This window comes from Struthio camelus, chromosome 18 (genome assembly GCF_040807025.1).
Source record: "Struthio camelus isolate bStrCam1 chromosome 18, bStrCam1.hap1, whole genome shotgun sequence".
NCBI classification, from domain to species: Eukaryota; Metazoa; Chordata; class Aves; order Struthioniformes; family Struthionidae; genus Struthio; species Struthio camelus.
The window spans coordinates 17,074,939-17,090,098 of record NC_090959.1 but is presented as its reverse complement, the minus strand read 5'-3'; the positions used below and the strand labels follow the sequence as shown (position 1 = coordinate 17,090,098).

At 45.9% G+C, this 15,160-nt stretch overlaps 1 protein-coding gene across 4 annotated transcripts in view; it reads left to right on the top strand.

Annotated features, from left to right (window-relative positions):
* LOC104141630 (peroxidasin) overlaps positions 1 to 13,354 on the top strand; it is a 47,936-nt gene extending 34,582 nt beyond the window's left edge. For 3 of the 4 annotated variants that reach the window (XM_009671018.2, XM_068912005.1, XM_009671030.2), the window contains 9 exons: positions 371 to 483; positions 1,777 to 1,933; positions 3,592 to 3,700; positions 4,457 to 4,614; positions 5,679 to 7,182; positions 7,647 to 7,781; positions 8,458 to 8,666; positions 9,445 to 9,559; positions 10,115 to 10,498. In XM_009671018.2, coding sequence (XP_009669313.1) covers positions 371 to 483; positions 1,777 to 1,933; positions 3,592 to 3,700; positions 4,457 to 4,614; positions 5,679 to 7,182; positions 7,647 to 7,781; positions 8,458 to 8,666; positions 9,445 to 9,559; positions 10,115 to 10,364 — 2,750 coding nt within the window. In that variant the 3' untranslated portion in view covers positions 10,365 to 10,498. Of the gene's footprint in view, positions 1 to 370; positions 484 to 1,776; positions 1,934 to 3,591; positions 3,701 to 4,456; positions 4,615 to 5,678; positions 7,183 to 7,646; positions 7,782 to 8,457; positions 8,667 to 9,444; positions 9,560 to 10,114; positions 10,499 to 10,555; positions 10,674 to 11,826 lie in introns of those variants that run through there. The other variant, XM_009671025.2, reaches the window with a different exon arrangement.
* The last annotated feature ends 1,806 nt before the right edge of the window (positions 13,355 to 15,160 follow it).

Here is a 15,160-nt window from a genome sequence, read left to right as displayed (position 1 = left end):
ATCAGTTAGTTTGACCTGGCTAACACATGCCACAGAGCCCCTTACAGTAATTCCTGAATGAATTCACAATAGTTATTTCAGCTAGAGCATCTCTTCTAGAAAGTCTTTGACTTAAAGACTGTGACACGTTCCTATGTAATTGTCCCAAGTTGAGACACAAACAGTAGCCAAAAATAATGACTGTAAATTACGGAGGGCTTTGCAGAGAGACAGAGAACATGGTTAAACTAACACCCCTTTACAGAGTTCTTGCAACAGCAGAAAATGCTCAGCAGCTCTACTTTCATAGGAGTAAGATGTTTCAAACACAAATGTGTCTGTTTTCCTCAATATATTTCTTGTGCTGGTGACTCTTTTTAATGTGTTGCAGTGGTACCTGTGTTTCTTCATCCCCCCCAAGATGTGGTGGCAGAGACAGGCCAGGATGTTGCGATTACCTGTGCAGCCCAAGGAGATCCACAACCCACCATAACCTGGATCAAAGTAAGAGACTATCTTGCTTGGCAGTCACCATGGGCCCTGCACAGCTCTCTAGCTAAACAGGTCTCTCAGCTCAGTCACTTTGTGCAGTAGACATGGGAGAAGTTGTGCTTGAAGCAATGTTGAGACCAACTTTTCCACTGACTGGGTTTTTAAATGGTTTAAAAGAATGTTTATTTTTCTCAAGCTTGAGGACGAGCAATACAGATTGCCTTTTTCCCTTGCTTTTCCTTCCAAACAGGTAACATCCTCCCGAACAACTGACCTTCCAGTATGTTATTCCCATTGTTTGACTAATCCTGGAAAATACTGAAAACAGATACTTTTTAAGTAGTGTTTCCTTATTGCCAGGTTTCCCGCTAGCAGAAATGGGATGTGATGCTTTTGTGTAATAGTTCTGGCTGGCTCCGGCTTTGGTGGGTCAAAGCCATGGTCAATCACAACCACACTGCGGTTTGGCTACTGTTTTAAAAAATTCGTTAGGTGGAGCTCTTCGGACTTTGCCCTGCTGTGCCTGTTGTGCCACAACACCTCTGACCTTCGCTGGGACCTATCCTGCCTGTGAAGACAATCAGGCATGGAAGAATTGTAGGGAAAATGCATGAGCCTCAGTTACCCTGCTGAGGTCTCTTGGAGGTTATCTGCAGCCTGTCGTGGGCTCCAGCCAACAGCGAGAGCTGAATAAGAGTCTATCAGGGTAGCAAAATAAGCATTAGACTGGGCACAGGGCAGCAAAAAGACTCTAAGAATGAGTATAAACACATGAGATCTGGGGCAACTTCTGCAGCTGGCCAGGCTGAGAAACGGAGATTGAGTGTACTGCTGCTCTCAGCACTTTGATTGCTCGGTGATGCTGCTCGGAGCCAGCAAAAGCTGGTGTATTTGCAGTTCAAGGTCAGCAAAATCCATCAGTTTCAGATTGTGCCCAAACTATAGGTATTTAGAACTTATGTGGCTCTAAATTTCTCTGATAGCATGCGGGTACAGCACTCACTCCTGCGAGCTGGTCTGAGAGAGGTGCAGTGAAATGCATGCAGCACCTTTGTCTTGCAGTGAGCGCCTGAGGGCAGATCAGGGTGAAGGAGCTGAACAAGGATGTCTTTGCAGTGGGTCCAGTTAGGCAGGATCAGATGCGCTTTGGTGCCTTTCTGGTTTTTCTGGAAGAGCAATGCTAACATCTGGTGGCCGCAATAGTTAATCGCATCTATTGGTGGGTTTGTTGGGAAGGGTGAAGGCTGGGATGACTGGAGGCTTTCCACACGCTGACGCCTTTTTTGTCTTTTGATCATTCAACAGGAGGGTATTCAGATTACAGAGAGTGGCAAGTTCCACGTAAGCTCGGATGGGACCCTTTCCATCCAAGACCTCGGTGTGGCTGATCAGGGCAGATACGAGTGTATAGCAAGAAACCCCTTTGGCTTCACCTCCAGTACTATGCAGCTCACTATCACCGGTAGAGTATCTCCTGTGATCCTTTAGTGCCTTGTCTCTTCTCTTGCCCTCATGTAAGGGAGGGGTTATGCTGTATAGATGCCTTTGCTTTGAAAAGATAATTCTGTTAATTCTTAAGCTTGTTTGTAGATAGGTCATTCACAGGCATGATCAGACAATATTTCGGTTGTGTAAGCCCATACACCTCCCAGCTGTTCCTCACTGTTGTCTCAGCTAAGGTGCATTTGTACAGTGCAAAGAAAAAGGTGTTGTCTTAAACTACCTCTTGCAAGCCTGCTTTGTCTCACACTGCAAAGTGCTGACATTGTGCTGGTAGTTACTGTCTCTCCATTGAGAGGCAGTAACTTATTAAAATGTGCTAACATGCTCACAAGTCACTGTCTGACCATAACCTCACGCACTGGGGAAAGGAGAATGAGAACAACGCTGTCAGTGCAAATATAGGGTTTTTAAAATTCACTAAATCCCTTGGAGCTGGGAAATGATTCTCTAGTTTTCAAACTACTGCTCTGTACATTAGGGAAGGCTAAACAGAAACTGTAATGAATAAAAAAGAGTCACTCTTCCGCTAATCAAACCAGAGGTCAAGTGTGGAAATTGTGCTTCTTGGAGAGTAAGGAAGAACTGATAAGGAAAAAATTCAAAGGCAAGCAATAAGGTTAAAAATTTAAGTAGAAGCATATTTCTCAAGCACGCAGGAATAACCAGCATGAATAAGGAGTAGCTTATTAGACAAATTTAATATCATTTTCTATACAGAGATTTTATGCAAGGAGCAGAGAATAATCTGTAACTTCTTTGTTGTTTAAAACTATCCATAAAATAATTTCTATGATTTATGCCTGAACGGTACTTCATTTTCCAGCTGCCTGTTGCACTGCATCAGAAGGCCAAATGGGAACTGGTTTGCTTAGCTGTGACAAAGGCCCTGTGTATTGTCTCCCAGAATGACAGGGAGGTGGGTCACATTTAGAGCCACATTTTCAGTATGTGGGCCGGAGTTAGGTCTAAATGGAAATTTAGAGTCAAATAACTTAATAGAAATGACATTTTGTGTTGACCAAAGCTTAATAAATTAATTAATGGTTTTAAAATGCTTTCTATAGTTATTTTTAAGAATTTAAGTGTTTCCTTCTGAAGGTATTCAAGCAACAGCTTTCCTTTTTGTTTTAAAATGTGTTTGATATGTTTACACTAAATTTGAACTGAATTAGAGGTGCTCTAGAAAGGAAAAATCAATGTAATCAATATAAGCAATACATTAAAATGAATTTTATGAATTTTGTAAGTTTCCTTCATGGGAAGAAAATGCATTATTTTAGGACAGCCCACTGTAATCTGTACCTTTTCTATTTTAGCCACAAACCAAAATAAGCATTTATTTACAAAGCACTACAGCAGCAGACTCCATATGTGTCTTCCACAGACCTCTCCCAAAAAAGTCATCTGTTTTACAGTGGCTTTTCTGTCAGTTAATTTCGCTTTCAGAATATTTGTTAAAAGTTTCATGTTGTTTATGTGGCAGATGGTAATGGCGTTCTGCGTGTGGTAGAGCATGCATGATGCTCGTGCTGATAGGTAGATTTTCTTAAGCTTAGAAGACAGATTAATAACAAAGTAAATTAAGAAATTGTTATTCTCTCTCTCTCTGTTGGAAAGCCATGGATGTTGGTCGGAGTGGTGACATGTTTGTAGCCACATCAATACGGGAAGCCATCAGCAGTGTGGACTATGCCATTAATTCAACGCGCACTGAGCTGTTTAGCAAGTAAGTGCATGAAGCAGCGAGATCAGAGATGTGAGGCGGAGAAGAGATAAAAGAGATGCTGAACTAAGCTTTTTGAAATCTCATTTTATTGGTGTCAATCTATAAATAAGAGCTACAGCATTGTTTCGGGTACTGGAGATTGAAGCTACGCCATGCAGATGTAAGAATGCGATAGAGATTCATCACAGAAAGTGTTTGGGATTCTGGAAACATCTTATATGCTAACACCACCTTTTATGTCACGTATATCTGCTACGTGCGTTATGTCAGCTGGAGTTGGCTCAAGAGACAGTGCATAGAAAAGAAAATAATCAGCAGAGTCATTTTATAAATGCAACTGACTTAGTGCAGAGTGAATAAAAATAATAATATAATTATAACCATTTCCTTAATGAAAAATTACTGCCAAGTGAGTGGAAATTCCCTCCTCTTCTATCCAAAAATAAGCTTATTGAAAAGATAAACACTTTGTGTTAAGCCAAAAACCTCTGGGTTTCAGCTGTTGAAAAGTACATTACTAGAGCAGAGGAAATAGAGATGCTGAGGAAATTAAATGTGTGCATTTTCCTAGGGAAAAATATCCTGTCTCTAATCATCTGCAATATGCAGGCAAGCCACATCGTTCATATGCACTAGTTTTTGGGGTTGAGCACAGTCAAGGCTTAAAACCTGCCTCCTGCTGCCTGTAGTGTCTCATTGGTCTGAACAACATACTCATTTCGATGTTTCTGCATCACTTTTAATTCCTTGAAACAGGCGCCCCAAAACTCCCAATGACCTTCTGGCTCTCTTCCGTTACCCCCGGGACCCCTATACCATTGAAACAGCCAGGGCGGGTGAGATCTTTGAAAGAACCTTGCAGCTGATTCAAGAACACGTGCAACAAGGTTTAATTGTGGATATGAATGTCACAGGTATGAAAGATATATTTCCCTTCCTAACTTTGAACAGATTTCTGGGTAAGGTTTAATTAAAACAACAATTTATCCAGAAAAATAAAACGTGCAACATTGTACCAAAAGTCCAGATCAGTTATGAATATGCCAAGAAATGTTTTGTCAGGGTTGCAAATCTCTCTCTGACATATAATGTTTTTTATAACAGCCAGAGGGCTGGTCTTGTGGTTACTGTACCAATCTGGTACTCAGGAAATTGTGGTTCAGTCCCCCATTTTGCTAAGTATTTCCTGAGTGGCTACTAAGGCCCTAATCCTTAGAAATGTTTAGCCGTCTACCTCCCATCAATTCCAAAGACGAGTAGGCGTTTCAGTACCTTTATGGATCTGAGATTCAGCCCCTCTGCAGGGGGAAGAGAGACGTTTCTTTTGTGCAAAATGGACATTCTCATACACTGCACATTTCTACCTCTACGTGTTAGTCATCATGTACATTTGGGCATATAAATATTTTTGCCTGTCTGGATCTATTCCAGCCTGCGAGGAGTCTCACTCCAAGCTGCAGGTCTAGTCTGGGCTAGTCAGACTGCAACCTCTTGTCCTCGTGGCCCTGTCAGCATCCGCACGACTCGGCCTTATTCAGCGCTTTCACGGAGCGCCATGCCCCGGCAGCCACTGACAGCTTCTCTGCTGCTTGTCACGTATAATTTGGATGATCAGTTATGCTTGAGGCTGCAGTAATAACCCAGACAGACATAAAAATAAACCCAGTGCTGACTGCAGAATGGAGACCAAGAGCACTAAGAGCACGGCTTGGTCTTCTGTTTAATGTTTTAGTTTTTGATCTCCGGGCAGTTTAAACTCTTCTCTTCTTCTCTTCCTCTCTTTGGGCCTGATATGATCCTGTGCTTCATTTAGCTTTCCTAAATCACATGGCAATACCACGATTGGAGATTGGGTCTTCATGCCCATCACAAAAATCCCAGAAACGGATTCCAGTCAGAGGCCTTACATGGGATAGCAGGAACTAGATGGCTAATGTGGCCGTGGTCTGATGCGTCACTTTGATATTTACCTTTGCAGGCTATCGTTACAATGATTTGGTCTCCCCTCACTACCTGAACATGATTGCCAATCTGTCTGGCTGCTCTGCCCATCGCCGTACACCTAATTGCTCAGATATCTGCTTCCACAAGAAGTACAGGACCCACGATGGCTCTTGCAACAACCTCCAGCACCCAATGTGGGGTGCATCTCTCACAGCCTTCCAGAGACTCCTCAAGCCAGCCTACCAGAATGGATTTAACCTCCCCCGGGGATTTTCTTTGGCAGAAGACTCCAGGGACCTGCCCCTTCCGTTACCCCGCCTTGTCTCCACTGCCATGATTGGGACTGAGACCATCACCCCAGATGACCAGTTCACTCACATGCTCATGCAATGGGGCCAGTTTCTGGACCACGACATGGACCAGACAGTGGCAGCCATTAGCATGTCTCGTTTCTCAGATGGGGCACCCTGCAGTGAGGTGTGCAGCAACGACCCTCCTTGCTTCTCTGTCATGATTCCTGCAAATGACCCCCGTGTGAGGAATGGGCGCTGCATGTTCTTTGTCCGCTCGAGCCCTGTATGTGGCAGCGGGATGACCTCACTGCTGATGAACTCTGTCTACGCCAGGGAGCAGATCAACCACTTGACCTCTTACATTGATGCCTCTAATGTTTATGGCAGCACGGAGCAGGAATCACAGGAGCTGAGGGATCGGAGCAACCAGAATGGATTACTGAAGCAAGGGCCAGTTGTGCCCAGCTCGGGGAAGCACCTTCTTCCCTTTGCTGTGGGGCCGCCCACTGAATGCATGAGAGATGAGAGTGAGAGCCCCGTGCCATGCTTCCTAGCAGGAGACCACCGTGCCAATGAGCAGCTGGGTCTCACATCCATGCACACTCTTTGGTTCCGGGAGCACAACCGCATTGCCAATGACCTGTCAACCCTCAATCCCCACTGGGATGGAGACCTCATATATCACGAGGCACGGAAAATTGTGGGTGCCCAAATGCAACATATCACCTATGCCCAGTGGCTCCCCAAGATCCTTGGGGAAGCTGGAATGAAGATGCTGGGCGAGTACAAAGGCTACAACCCCAACATCAATGCGGGAATCCTCAATGCCTTTGCCACCGCTGCCTTCCGCTTTGGACACACCTTGATCAACCCCATCCTGTACCGGCTGAATGAAACCTTCCAGCCCATCCGCCAAGGCCACATCCCCCTGCACAAGGCCTTCTTCTCCCCTTTCAGGATCATACATGAGGGTGGGATTGACCCCCTCCTCCGCGGGCTCTTTGGGGTGCCTGGGAAAATGCGGGTACCATCAGAACTCCTCAACATGGAGCTGACGGAGAAGCTCTTCTCGATGGCACACTCAGTCTCACTGGACTTGGCTGCTATCAACATCCAGAGAGGGCGAGACCATGGCATCCCACCATACAATGATTTTAGGGTCTTCTGCAACCTCTCATCTGCACAGGAGTTTGAGGACCTCAGAAATGAGATAAAGAACTTGGAGATCAGGGAAAAGCTCAGGAGGTACGGTAGCCTAGCCAGGCTCGAAGGCATCACAATCACTGAAAATACATCTGTGAAAAGTTACTGCTCTTCCTAGAACATCCATCAAATGACCTTCCCAGATATTACTACCCACAGATGTTCAGATAGGGTAACAGTTTTGGTTTAAGAGCGGGGCAAGACAAATAAGGTGTCTCCAAGTGATCAGTCTAGTTCTGAGTGGAATGTCATCAGGGCCTGGTGTGGTATAGTTTGGAAGCAGATTGAGCCTTGGAGCTATTTTCCAGTGAGACTAAATTGCATCCTATCTGCACTGGCTGACATCAGCTTACTCGTTCCAAGGCAGGCCCATTGTTTTTTTGGATAAGACTATTACAAATGTTGTCCAGATGAGTTGTTTGTATAAGCATTCCTCTGATGGAATCAGATTTATTTTATCTTCACTCTTTGATACTCCCTTACCTTTTTTATATTTTATCCTGCAGCTTATATGGAACTACCAAAAACATTGACCTGTTTCCAGCGCTGATGGTGGAAGATCTTGTCCCTGGTACCAGAGTTGGACCAACACTGATGTGTCTGTTAACGACGCAATTCAGAAGGCTGAGGGATGGAGATAGGTATTGTAATCGGAGTCAACCCAAAGTCTTTGGTATTCTGTTTGGAAAGATTTGCTCCCTGCAGGAAACATGGAGGCAAGAGAATCTGTGATTTTCTCTGAGTGTTCTTCATCTTATGATATGGGAAGGGTCTCCTCTGTCCAGAATATTTGCAAAAGGACTTTCAAAGTTACAATCCTTTCCTGATTTAATGATTTCCATTCCACTGCAGGACATCGGTCACTGCTGAAGATGTGTCCAATGTCTTATGAAAATGTTAGAACATCTCTCAGAGAACTGCCTTCTAGTTCTCATTTGCTGTTCATGCTAACATGACTGTTCTTGCCCAGGTGATGCACTTAAGGCAGGTGCTTTGTGAGCCCGCCCACCCATAGCCTAACTGCTATGGTAGAATTGTCTGTCTGTTCCCCTACATGGGAATAAGTAGTGTCACTCTGCAACTCAGGTCAGCAGCTCCCTGGGATTTATGGGAGACTGTCTTCATAGCTATGTGAAGTCGTCCTACAGAGCAGGCCCTCTTTGCAGTTTAACACGGCATGGGACACCGGAATAGAAGCTCTTTTTGAGGGGTCTGGATGCTGTCACACAGATGTAGGGCAACTCTTCTCCCTCTCAGCCTCACTCTCCATCATCATCTTGTACTCCTGAGTCATGCTATGATCTGCAAATCCTGCAGATTTTGGTACGAGAATCCTGGGGTCTTCACACCAGCGCAGCTGACTCAGATCAGACAGACGTCCCTTGCTCGCATCATCTGTGACAACAGTGACCACATTCAGCAGCTCCAGAGAGACGTCTTCCAGGTGGCATCGTACCCACAGGGCATGGTTGGTTGCGAAGAGATTCCGGCGGTGGATCTCCGCTTGTGGCAGGATTGTTGTGAGGGTAGGAATGAGGCCGTTCTAGCACCGACTGACATGCGATGATTCGGGGTCACGCTCCCTTTCTGTTATCACTTCATACGACGTGTCAGGAGCTGGTTTAATGACACAGATTACTTCTCTGTGGGAAGTAGAGCCATATGTGAGGCAAATGGGTGCAAAGAGGAAAATAGCTGTATCCAATCTGACTGAAGGTCCAGCTAGTTCAGGGCTTCTGTCTCATAGCGGCCAAAAGCTCACGCTCAGGGGAAGAGACTAAAACGGCATGGGCACAGTGGTCCCTACAACGTACAGTAACTGAGGAACTGTGAGCTAGAAAGTGGCATGGAGTGCGTTTAATCATGACTTGTGGATTTATCTTCTTGCTATTCTACCTGAGCCATCGCCATTTCTGGCTTCCACAGCATCCTGTAGCAACAAGTCCTCCCGCTTATTAATGTGTGGAAGTTGTAACATCTCTTTTGGACTGCTAGCCTCTAGGCAGCTCGCAGAGCCCCTGATTCTGATGAATGCGCATTCCCCTGGTCACCTTCATGCCATTTGGGAGTCTGTAAAACTCTGCTATTAAAGAGCAGATCCTGCCATGGTTCCAGCCAAGGCATGGTAAACTTCGCAGGATGCATGCCCTATCCGCCTTTGCTGCCTCCTTTCCTCCAGCGTAACTGGTGTGTTGATGGTGGACAGTGAAGGAGGGTAGTGCTGCTTTGTTCACAGATAGTTCAAGCCAAATGGTTCTGCCTGAAGCATGAATGCTCATTCCAGATTCTCCCTTCCTTCCCAAGACTGCCAGACACGTGGACAATTCAAGGCTCTTTCTCAGCGGTTCCGAAGCAAGAGGTCTCCTGGATTCAGCTACCCAGAAGAAAACCCTTCCAAGCACAAGCCTGCATTTTCCAGGTGTGGTACTTCCATTTCTTATACCTCCACTTTCTGAAGAGTAAGAGAAGTTTGTCATGACTCTGTCCATTCAGGCTTTTGAAATTGGCATTCTGCTCTGAGGCCTGGAGTGTTTCAGAAACTCAATACAGAGCTTGATCAAAAGTCCTCCAACAGGTATGGGGGGCTTTTCCCTTTGTTTGAACAGTTACCAGGTGAAGCTCTGTCTTACTGAGAGGATGTGTGAATAGTCTTCAGAGTCCTGGGAGAATGACAGAGAAGACCATTTTAGGGGCAGGTTTTGAAAATCCCCAAAGCAGTTTCCAACCACACACAACACTAGCCAGGGGATTTAGCACAGAGCATAACTCTTGCTGCTGTTGAAGTACCTGGGCAGATCAGGCAATTGTGTGACTGTTTGGCTGGCGTCTCTTGGCATGTGAAACTGATAATTGGGCCCTTCTGTGCCCACCTTGATACTTAATCTAAGCCTGATGTTAGAGAAGGCAGAATGATTCTCCCATCCAGGAAGTCGACATTTCTGTAATATCATTCGCGTTCTATCTCTGACTCCAGAAATGAGGTGCCTTCTCCAAGCCTTCCCTCCAGAGAGAATCTTGAGTCCCTTGTGGCTGAACTAGAGAAGACTGTTGCTTCCCTACAGAAACAGGTAAAATTTTGTGCCCCAGTATTGTCTTCCATGGAGCCACACTATGAGGAAGATTTAGCTATGAGCTGTGGAAGTTGGCAGCCTCCGTGGCTTCTGTGCATTCAAGAGTTCTGTGAGCTTATACCTCTACAACTGCAAGGTAAAATGCAAGTCTGAACCACAGTGAAAGTGGCTTGAGGTGGGACTGTTTATTTGTATTTGGGATACGTGAAAGATTGTCTGTGCAATCAGTTGATGAATTGTAATTCTGTTATATTTGACTGGATGCCTCGCAGGTCACGGTATTTGGTGTGTGGAGGGTAGACTGCTCTTTTTAAAGCTGATGGTTTTTGCGTCATCGCCACTAGGTAAACATACTAGAGAGCCAGCTGAGGTGGCACCACAGGAACACTAGCGCTTTTGGACAAGGGAAGAGGACTGGAGACAAATGGAGAAAGAGATGACCGTGTTGCCTGCTCATATAAGGTCAGCATGTTTGCTCTGAGCTTAGCTGAGGTCTGAGCTTAGATCAGTGTGGCACTGCTGAGCATGGGGTGGGACACTTGAACAGTCTTCACGTACATAAAAGACTGTTGCAGAAAGGAATGGAGCAATCCAGTGATGAATGGGACAAGAGGGAATAGGCTTAAATGCAGCAGGTTAGACACCATTTCTAACAGGGATGATTAGTGACTCACTAGAATGGGTTATGTGGGGACACTGTGGCATATCCATTCCTGGAGGTCTTTTAAGAACTGGTTTTGCAAAGATGGGGAAAGACATAAGTACAGGATGGACTAGGTGGACTGGATGAGGTCTCTCTCAGGCCTTTTCTCCGGGGACTCTGGGCAGATTTCTTCTAGCAACCCTTAATATACAACCCCAAATCCAATAGCCTCTTTGGGGAGTGATATCACAGAGCACAGTCATGGGGTAGATGGACTGGTTCCTCCTCAGTGTAACAAGGACATCTGGGAGATGGAGCAATCCCTCGTGTGCTTACGTATTGACAGAGATTTCCCCCTCAGAAACTGAGTCACTATGCACATCTCTTCTGAGAGCACCAGTCTCCTGTTGGCTCAGCGCTAGCCAAGGGAGTGAGACTGTTCAAGTGTGCGTGTAAGGTCACTGTAAGCACCTGCCAGCATGGGGACTCCTGCTGCCACTCAGCTGTGGCAGGATCAGTCTCCAAGGTGCTGGTAGAAAGCTGCAAGTCCTTGCTCTCTGTATCTAGGGGCAATGGGGAAACAGAATGAGCTCCTTTAACCTTGATTTCCATGGATGTCTCTGCAGCCCTGAAAGAGAGGGTGAACAACTCACTGGCACCTGCCAGTCCGGAGGAGGTGTTTATTAGTTTTTGTGTGTCACAAATGGCTACTCCAGGGACAAGAGCAGACAGGTTATGCAGAAGTGCTGTTCTGCCAGGCAGTCTGTGCTATAAGGAACATCCTCTGGAAGTTAGGTTACAGGTGAGGGCAAACAAAGGCTGGTTTACCCAGATAATCTCAGTGGAAAGCAGAAGGGAAAGCTTTCGTGCTGCAGTTGCACACACCTCAGACCTGCCAGGAGCTGTACAAAGAGTAATCGCTACCTCAGACTCTCTCCAATATACCTTGTTTGCTTTCTCGTGCCATTTCAGGTGCCCCGTGACCTGCACTCTTGCTCTCCACTGGCCAGTCCAATTCACTCCTAATGGGCTCCGAAACAGCAACCTGCAAGGCCCAGCGATGCTCTGACTCCTCTCACACCTCCTGTATGTCTCCCTGTCCCAGGACGACTGTATTTCTACTTGTACCGAACCCTCTGCACTGACTGTTTATGAGCCCCCTCAGCCCCTGGACTGTTTCAACGCTTGTCAACCTCCTGGGAATAGGCTCTCCCACTGCACTGCCCCATTTAATGGTGACAGACTAGCAGTCTGCCGAGATGTCGCTTTCTACTGTAGTCGCCAGCACAGGAAATGGAGGATAATTGGAACTCCTTTAGTGGCACCATTCTGGCTTTCTCTCTTTCCCATGCAATGCTGTCATCATCCACTATCTCTTGTCTGCAATGTCCCGTGGCACCCAGGCTAAACAATTTATTATGCGGCAAAATCTTTCTCAGATAAGCTATCTCTAAGCTTTGGTGCCAGGAAGACCCTGGAGAAATCCTACTGTGACTGAAAAAAATTAAGCAAACAGAAAACCCTAAACAAACCCCTAGCCATCCTCATATGCAAGCAGAAAGAGCAAGAACAACTTCAGGGCCCTGGAAAGCGCTGTAGGCTGGCCTTGCAGTTCATGCCAGCAGCAACAAGATGAACCCAAGGCCCAGAGGATCTCCCGGCTGTTTGGGTGCCTCCGAACGGGATGCCAGAAACAGAAGAGCATGGTGACCCACAGTGCTGAGATCAGCTACGGTGCTTTGCCAATCATTTGATAATGAGTGGAGCATCCTCAATTATATTACTGTGTGCGTGAATCTACCGTTACGTGCTCAGTGCTAAGAAGCATTTTCCTAAACATGAACTGCGTTCTCCAAGTTTCTACGCTTTAGAGTTTTTTAATTGGATTTATGTTTCTCTCCTTCTTTCTCCCAAAAGGCTCATTGCTGGAAGATGTATTTAGAGTGTGAACATAACAGGACCTGAGACAGAACCTCAGATAATTAAATGTAATGGGCGCTCTCATTAATGGAGGGAAGCTGCTGGTTTCCATCAATTAGTACGGGAGAACACTATGTGCAGTATTTGACACTGATGAATGCAAAGCACTGTTTGTGTTTATTGCTCCCAGGTGCTCTGCAACTAAACCAGGACTATGTAACCAGCTTTGCTGAATAGATGTTATGGTTTTGTTGCTCTTTGGAGGTGCTTTTTAGTGGTGCTAGAACCAAAGTCCCTGTGAATCTACCATAGCCCAAAATCTTTGGACAGATTGGTTTTTAATACATCAATGCAAGCCAGTCGCAGGGACTAAGAGAAATACTTGATCCATTATACTATGCCTTCCTTTCTTTTTTGCTTCCTCTTCCTGTTTCCTCTCTCCTTCCTTCCCACAGTGCAAGGATCCAGAATTTTTATGAGCATGCCTTTTCTTTCCTCTTCCTCCTTTTTTCTTTTTCCCAGATGTGTTATAGTTCCAAAGGGATTCAAAGCAGCAGGGATACTCCTGGAACTTAATAGGAAAATAAAAAGACACCAGAAAAAGACTGTGATTTATCAACTATTTCCTGGCGTGGGATTCAGAGCTGTGCGTGCGTGTCTGTGTAGATACAAGTTTGCAGTGATGAGTGTGCTATGCATGTCTGGTAGGTTCAGCTCAGAGGCAGTATTTAGTCCTCAGGGATGTTTGTCCTTTTCAAGTACTCTTTCATTTAGGTGCAAATCAAGATCCAAAGCCTTGCATGTCATAAATCAGCTGCACTTGTCTATCACTTGTACCATTAGAGAATCTAATCTGGCAAAGGTCAGTAAAGGTAAATCCAGTCTCCTTCAGCAAACCACAAGCTCATCAAGTCTCCATTCAAAATAGCAAGGTGTAAACCTTCTGTGCTTGCTCTGATCAGATAATCTCCCTAAATGCATAAGGAAGCAGGCCTAGTGATGGAGCATGATGTGAGGAGTAGACTTGTCAGAAGTGCTGCAGAAATGCATCGGGAGTGGATGTCCTCCACCTTTTCCCCATGTGTTGCAACTCCAGTTTTTCCCACCCTCTATTCCTGTAGGTAAGCAAAAAGTGAGAAAAAATACACACAGAAATTAAACATCAGTGCACAACAGCAGGAGAGAGGCAGTGCGCTCGGCAGGTGGGGGAAGACCCCAGGGGGATTCTCCATATATCCAAGTGCTCCTTTCTGGTATGTAGGGAGCAGAACGTTTTGTTAAAGACTCCCTGCACCCTTTTCCACTTCTCACCTGCACAGTGATGTGCAGAGTGTCCTGCTGGAGAGCTGTGTGCTCCTCCTTCAGCGCTGGAGAAGGGTGGGGGACAAGCCAACTCCCGACCCAAATGTTCAGATCTAGTTTTTGCAGCTTGTCTGGCCATCACAGGACACCCAGGAAGTAACATACGGCAGGCTCCTAGCTGTTCACCCAGGGACCGGACCAGTTTGTTCTTCATACACCATGCAGCACCTTCCAGTTTGTTTTTTCCTAATGTCTGTGATTTTATTTACTATAACAAAAATGTCTTTCTGCAAATACTAGACCCAGGATGGTTTGCCAATCTGACACCCTAAAGTGAGTTTTTCATCAAAAAAAAAAAAAAACTTCCCAAAGTTAGATCTGGTAGGAACTCAGAAACTGAACAGCACTAGAGTGCCCGTGTGCCCACCTGCCTGGGGAAAGGCTGTTTGAGGGACTTTAGTAGCCCTCAGCCTAGGCCAGTACAATACATCTCTCCTCTTTTTTTTCTCGATAGTCTCTTTCCAAACCAAACTGCACACCCCAAGTCAGCTACACAGACCAGCTAGAGCAGAGGAGCATCACAGTAATAGGCTCAAGCACAGGAGCTGAGTTCCTGGGGGAGCAGACCACAGAGAGGACTGCCAGCCAAAAACCTCCCGCTAGTGAGATGGAAAGAGTTGAGTGACAAAACCGTCATAGGGGGCGCGTGGGCACCTGCTGGAACTGGGATTTTTTTCACTTGAGCAGCAATCTTGAGACAGCTTACGCCGAGTATGCCGGACACGAGGCATAAATCTCGGTATTTTGGTGGACGCTTGAGTTTGCCCTGGCCTGCTGGCTTTTAGCAGGGTATTTGCAGCCTGTCCACGCCAGAACATGACCGGGACTGTTGAGAGTCCGGGTCCGCTCAGCCGGCAGCGCGAGCTGGGTGGGCCGGCGTGCAAGGGCTCTGCTCCGCGTATCACCCCAGAACGGCCAAGCAGCACAGAGCCAAACCACTCCAAATCTCTTTGTGGTTATTTCTCTGTTCTAACTAATTCCTGCACGTTTGTGGATGCAATTATTTTCCTTTGGAAAAAAAAAA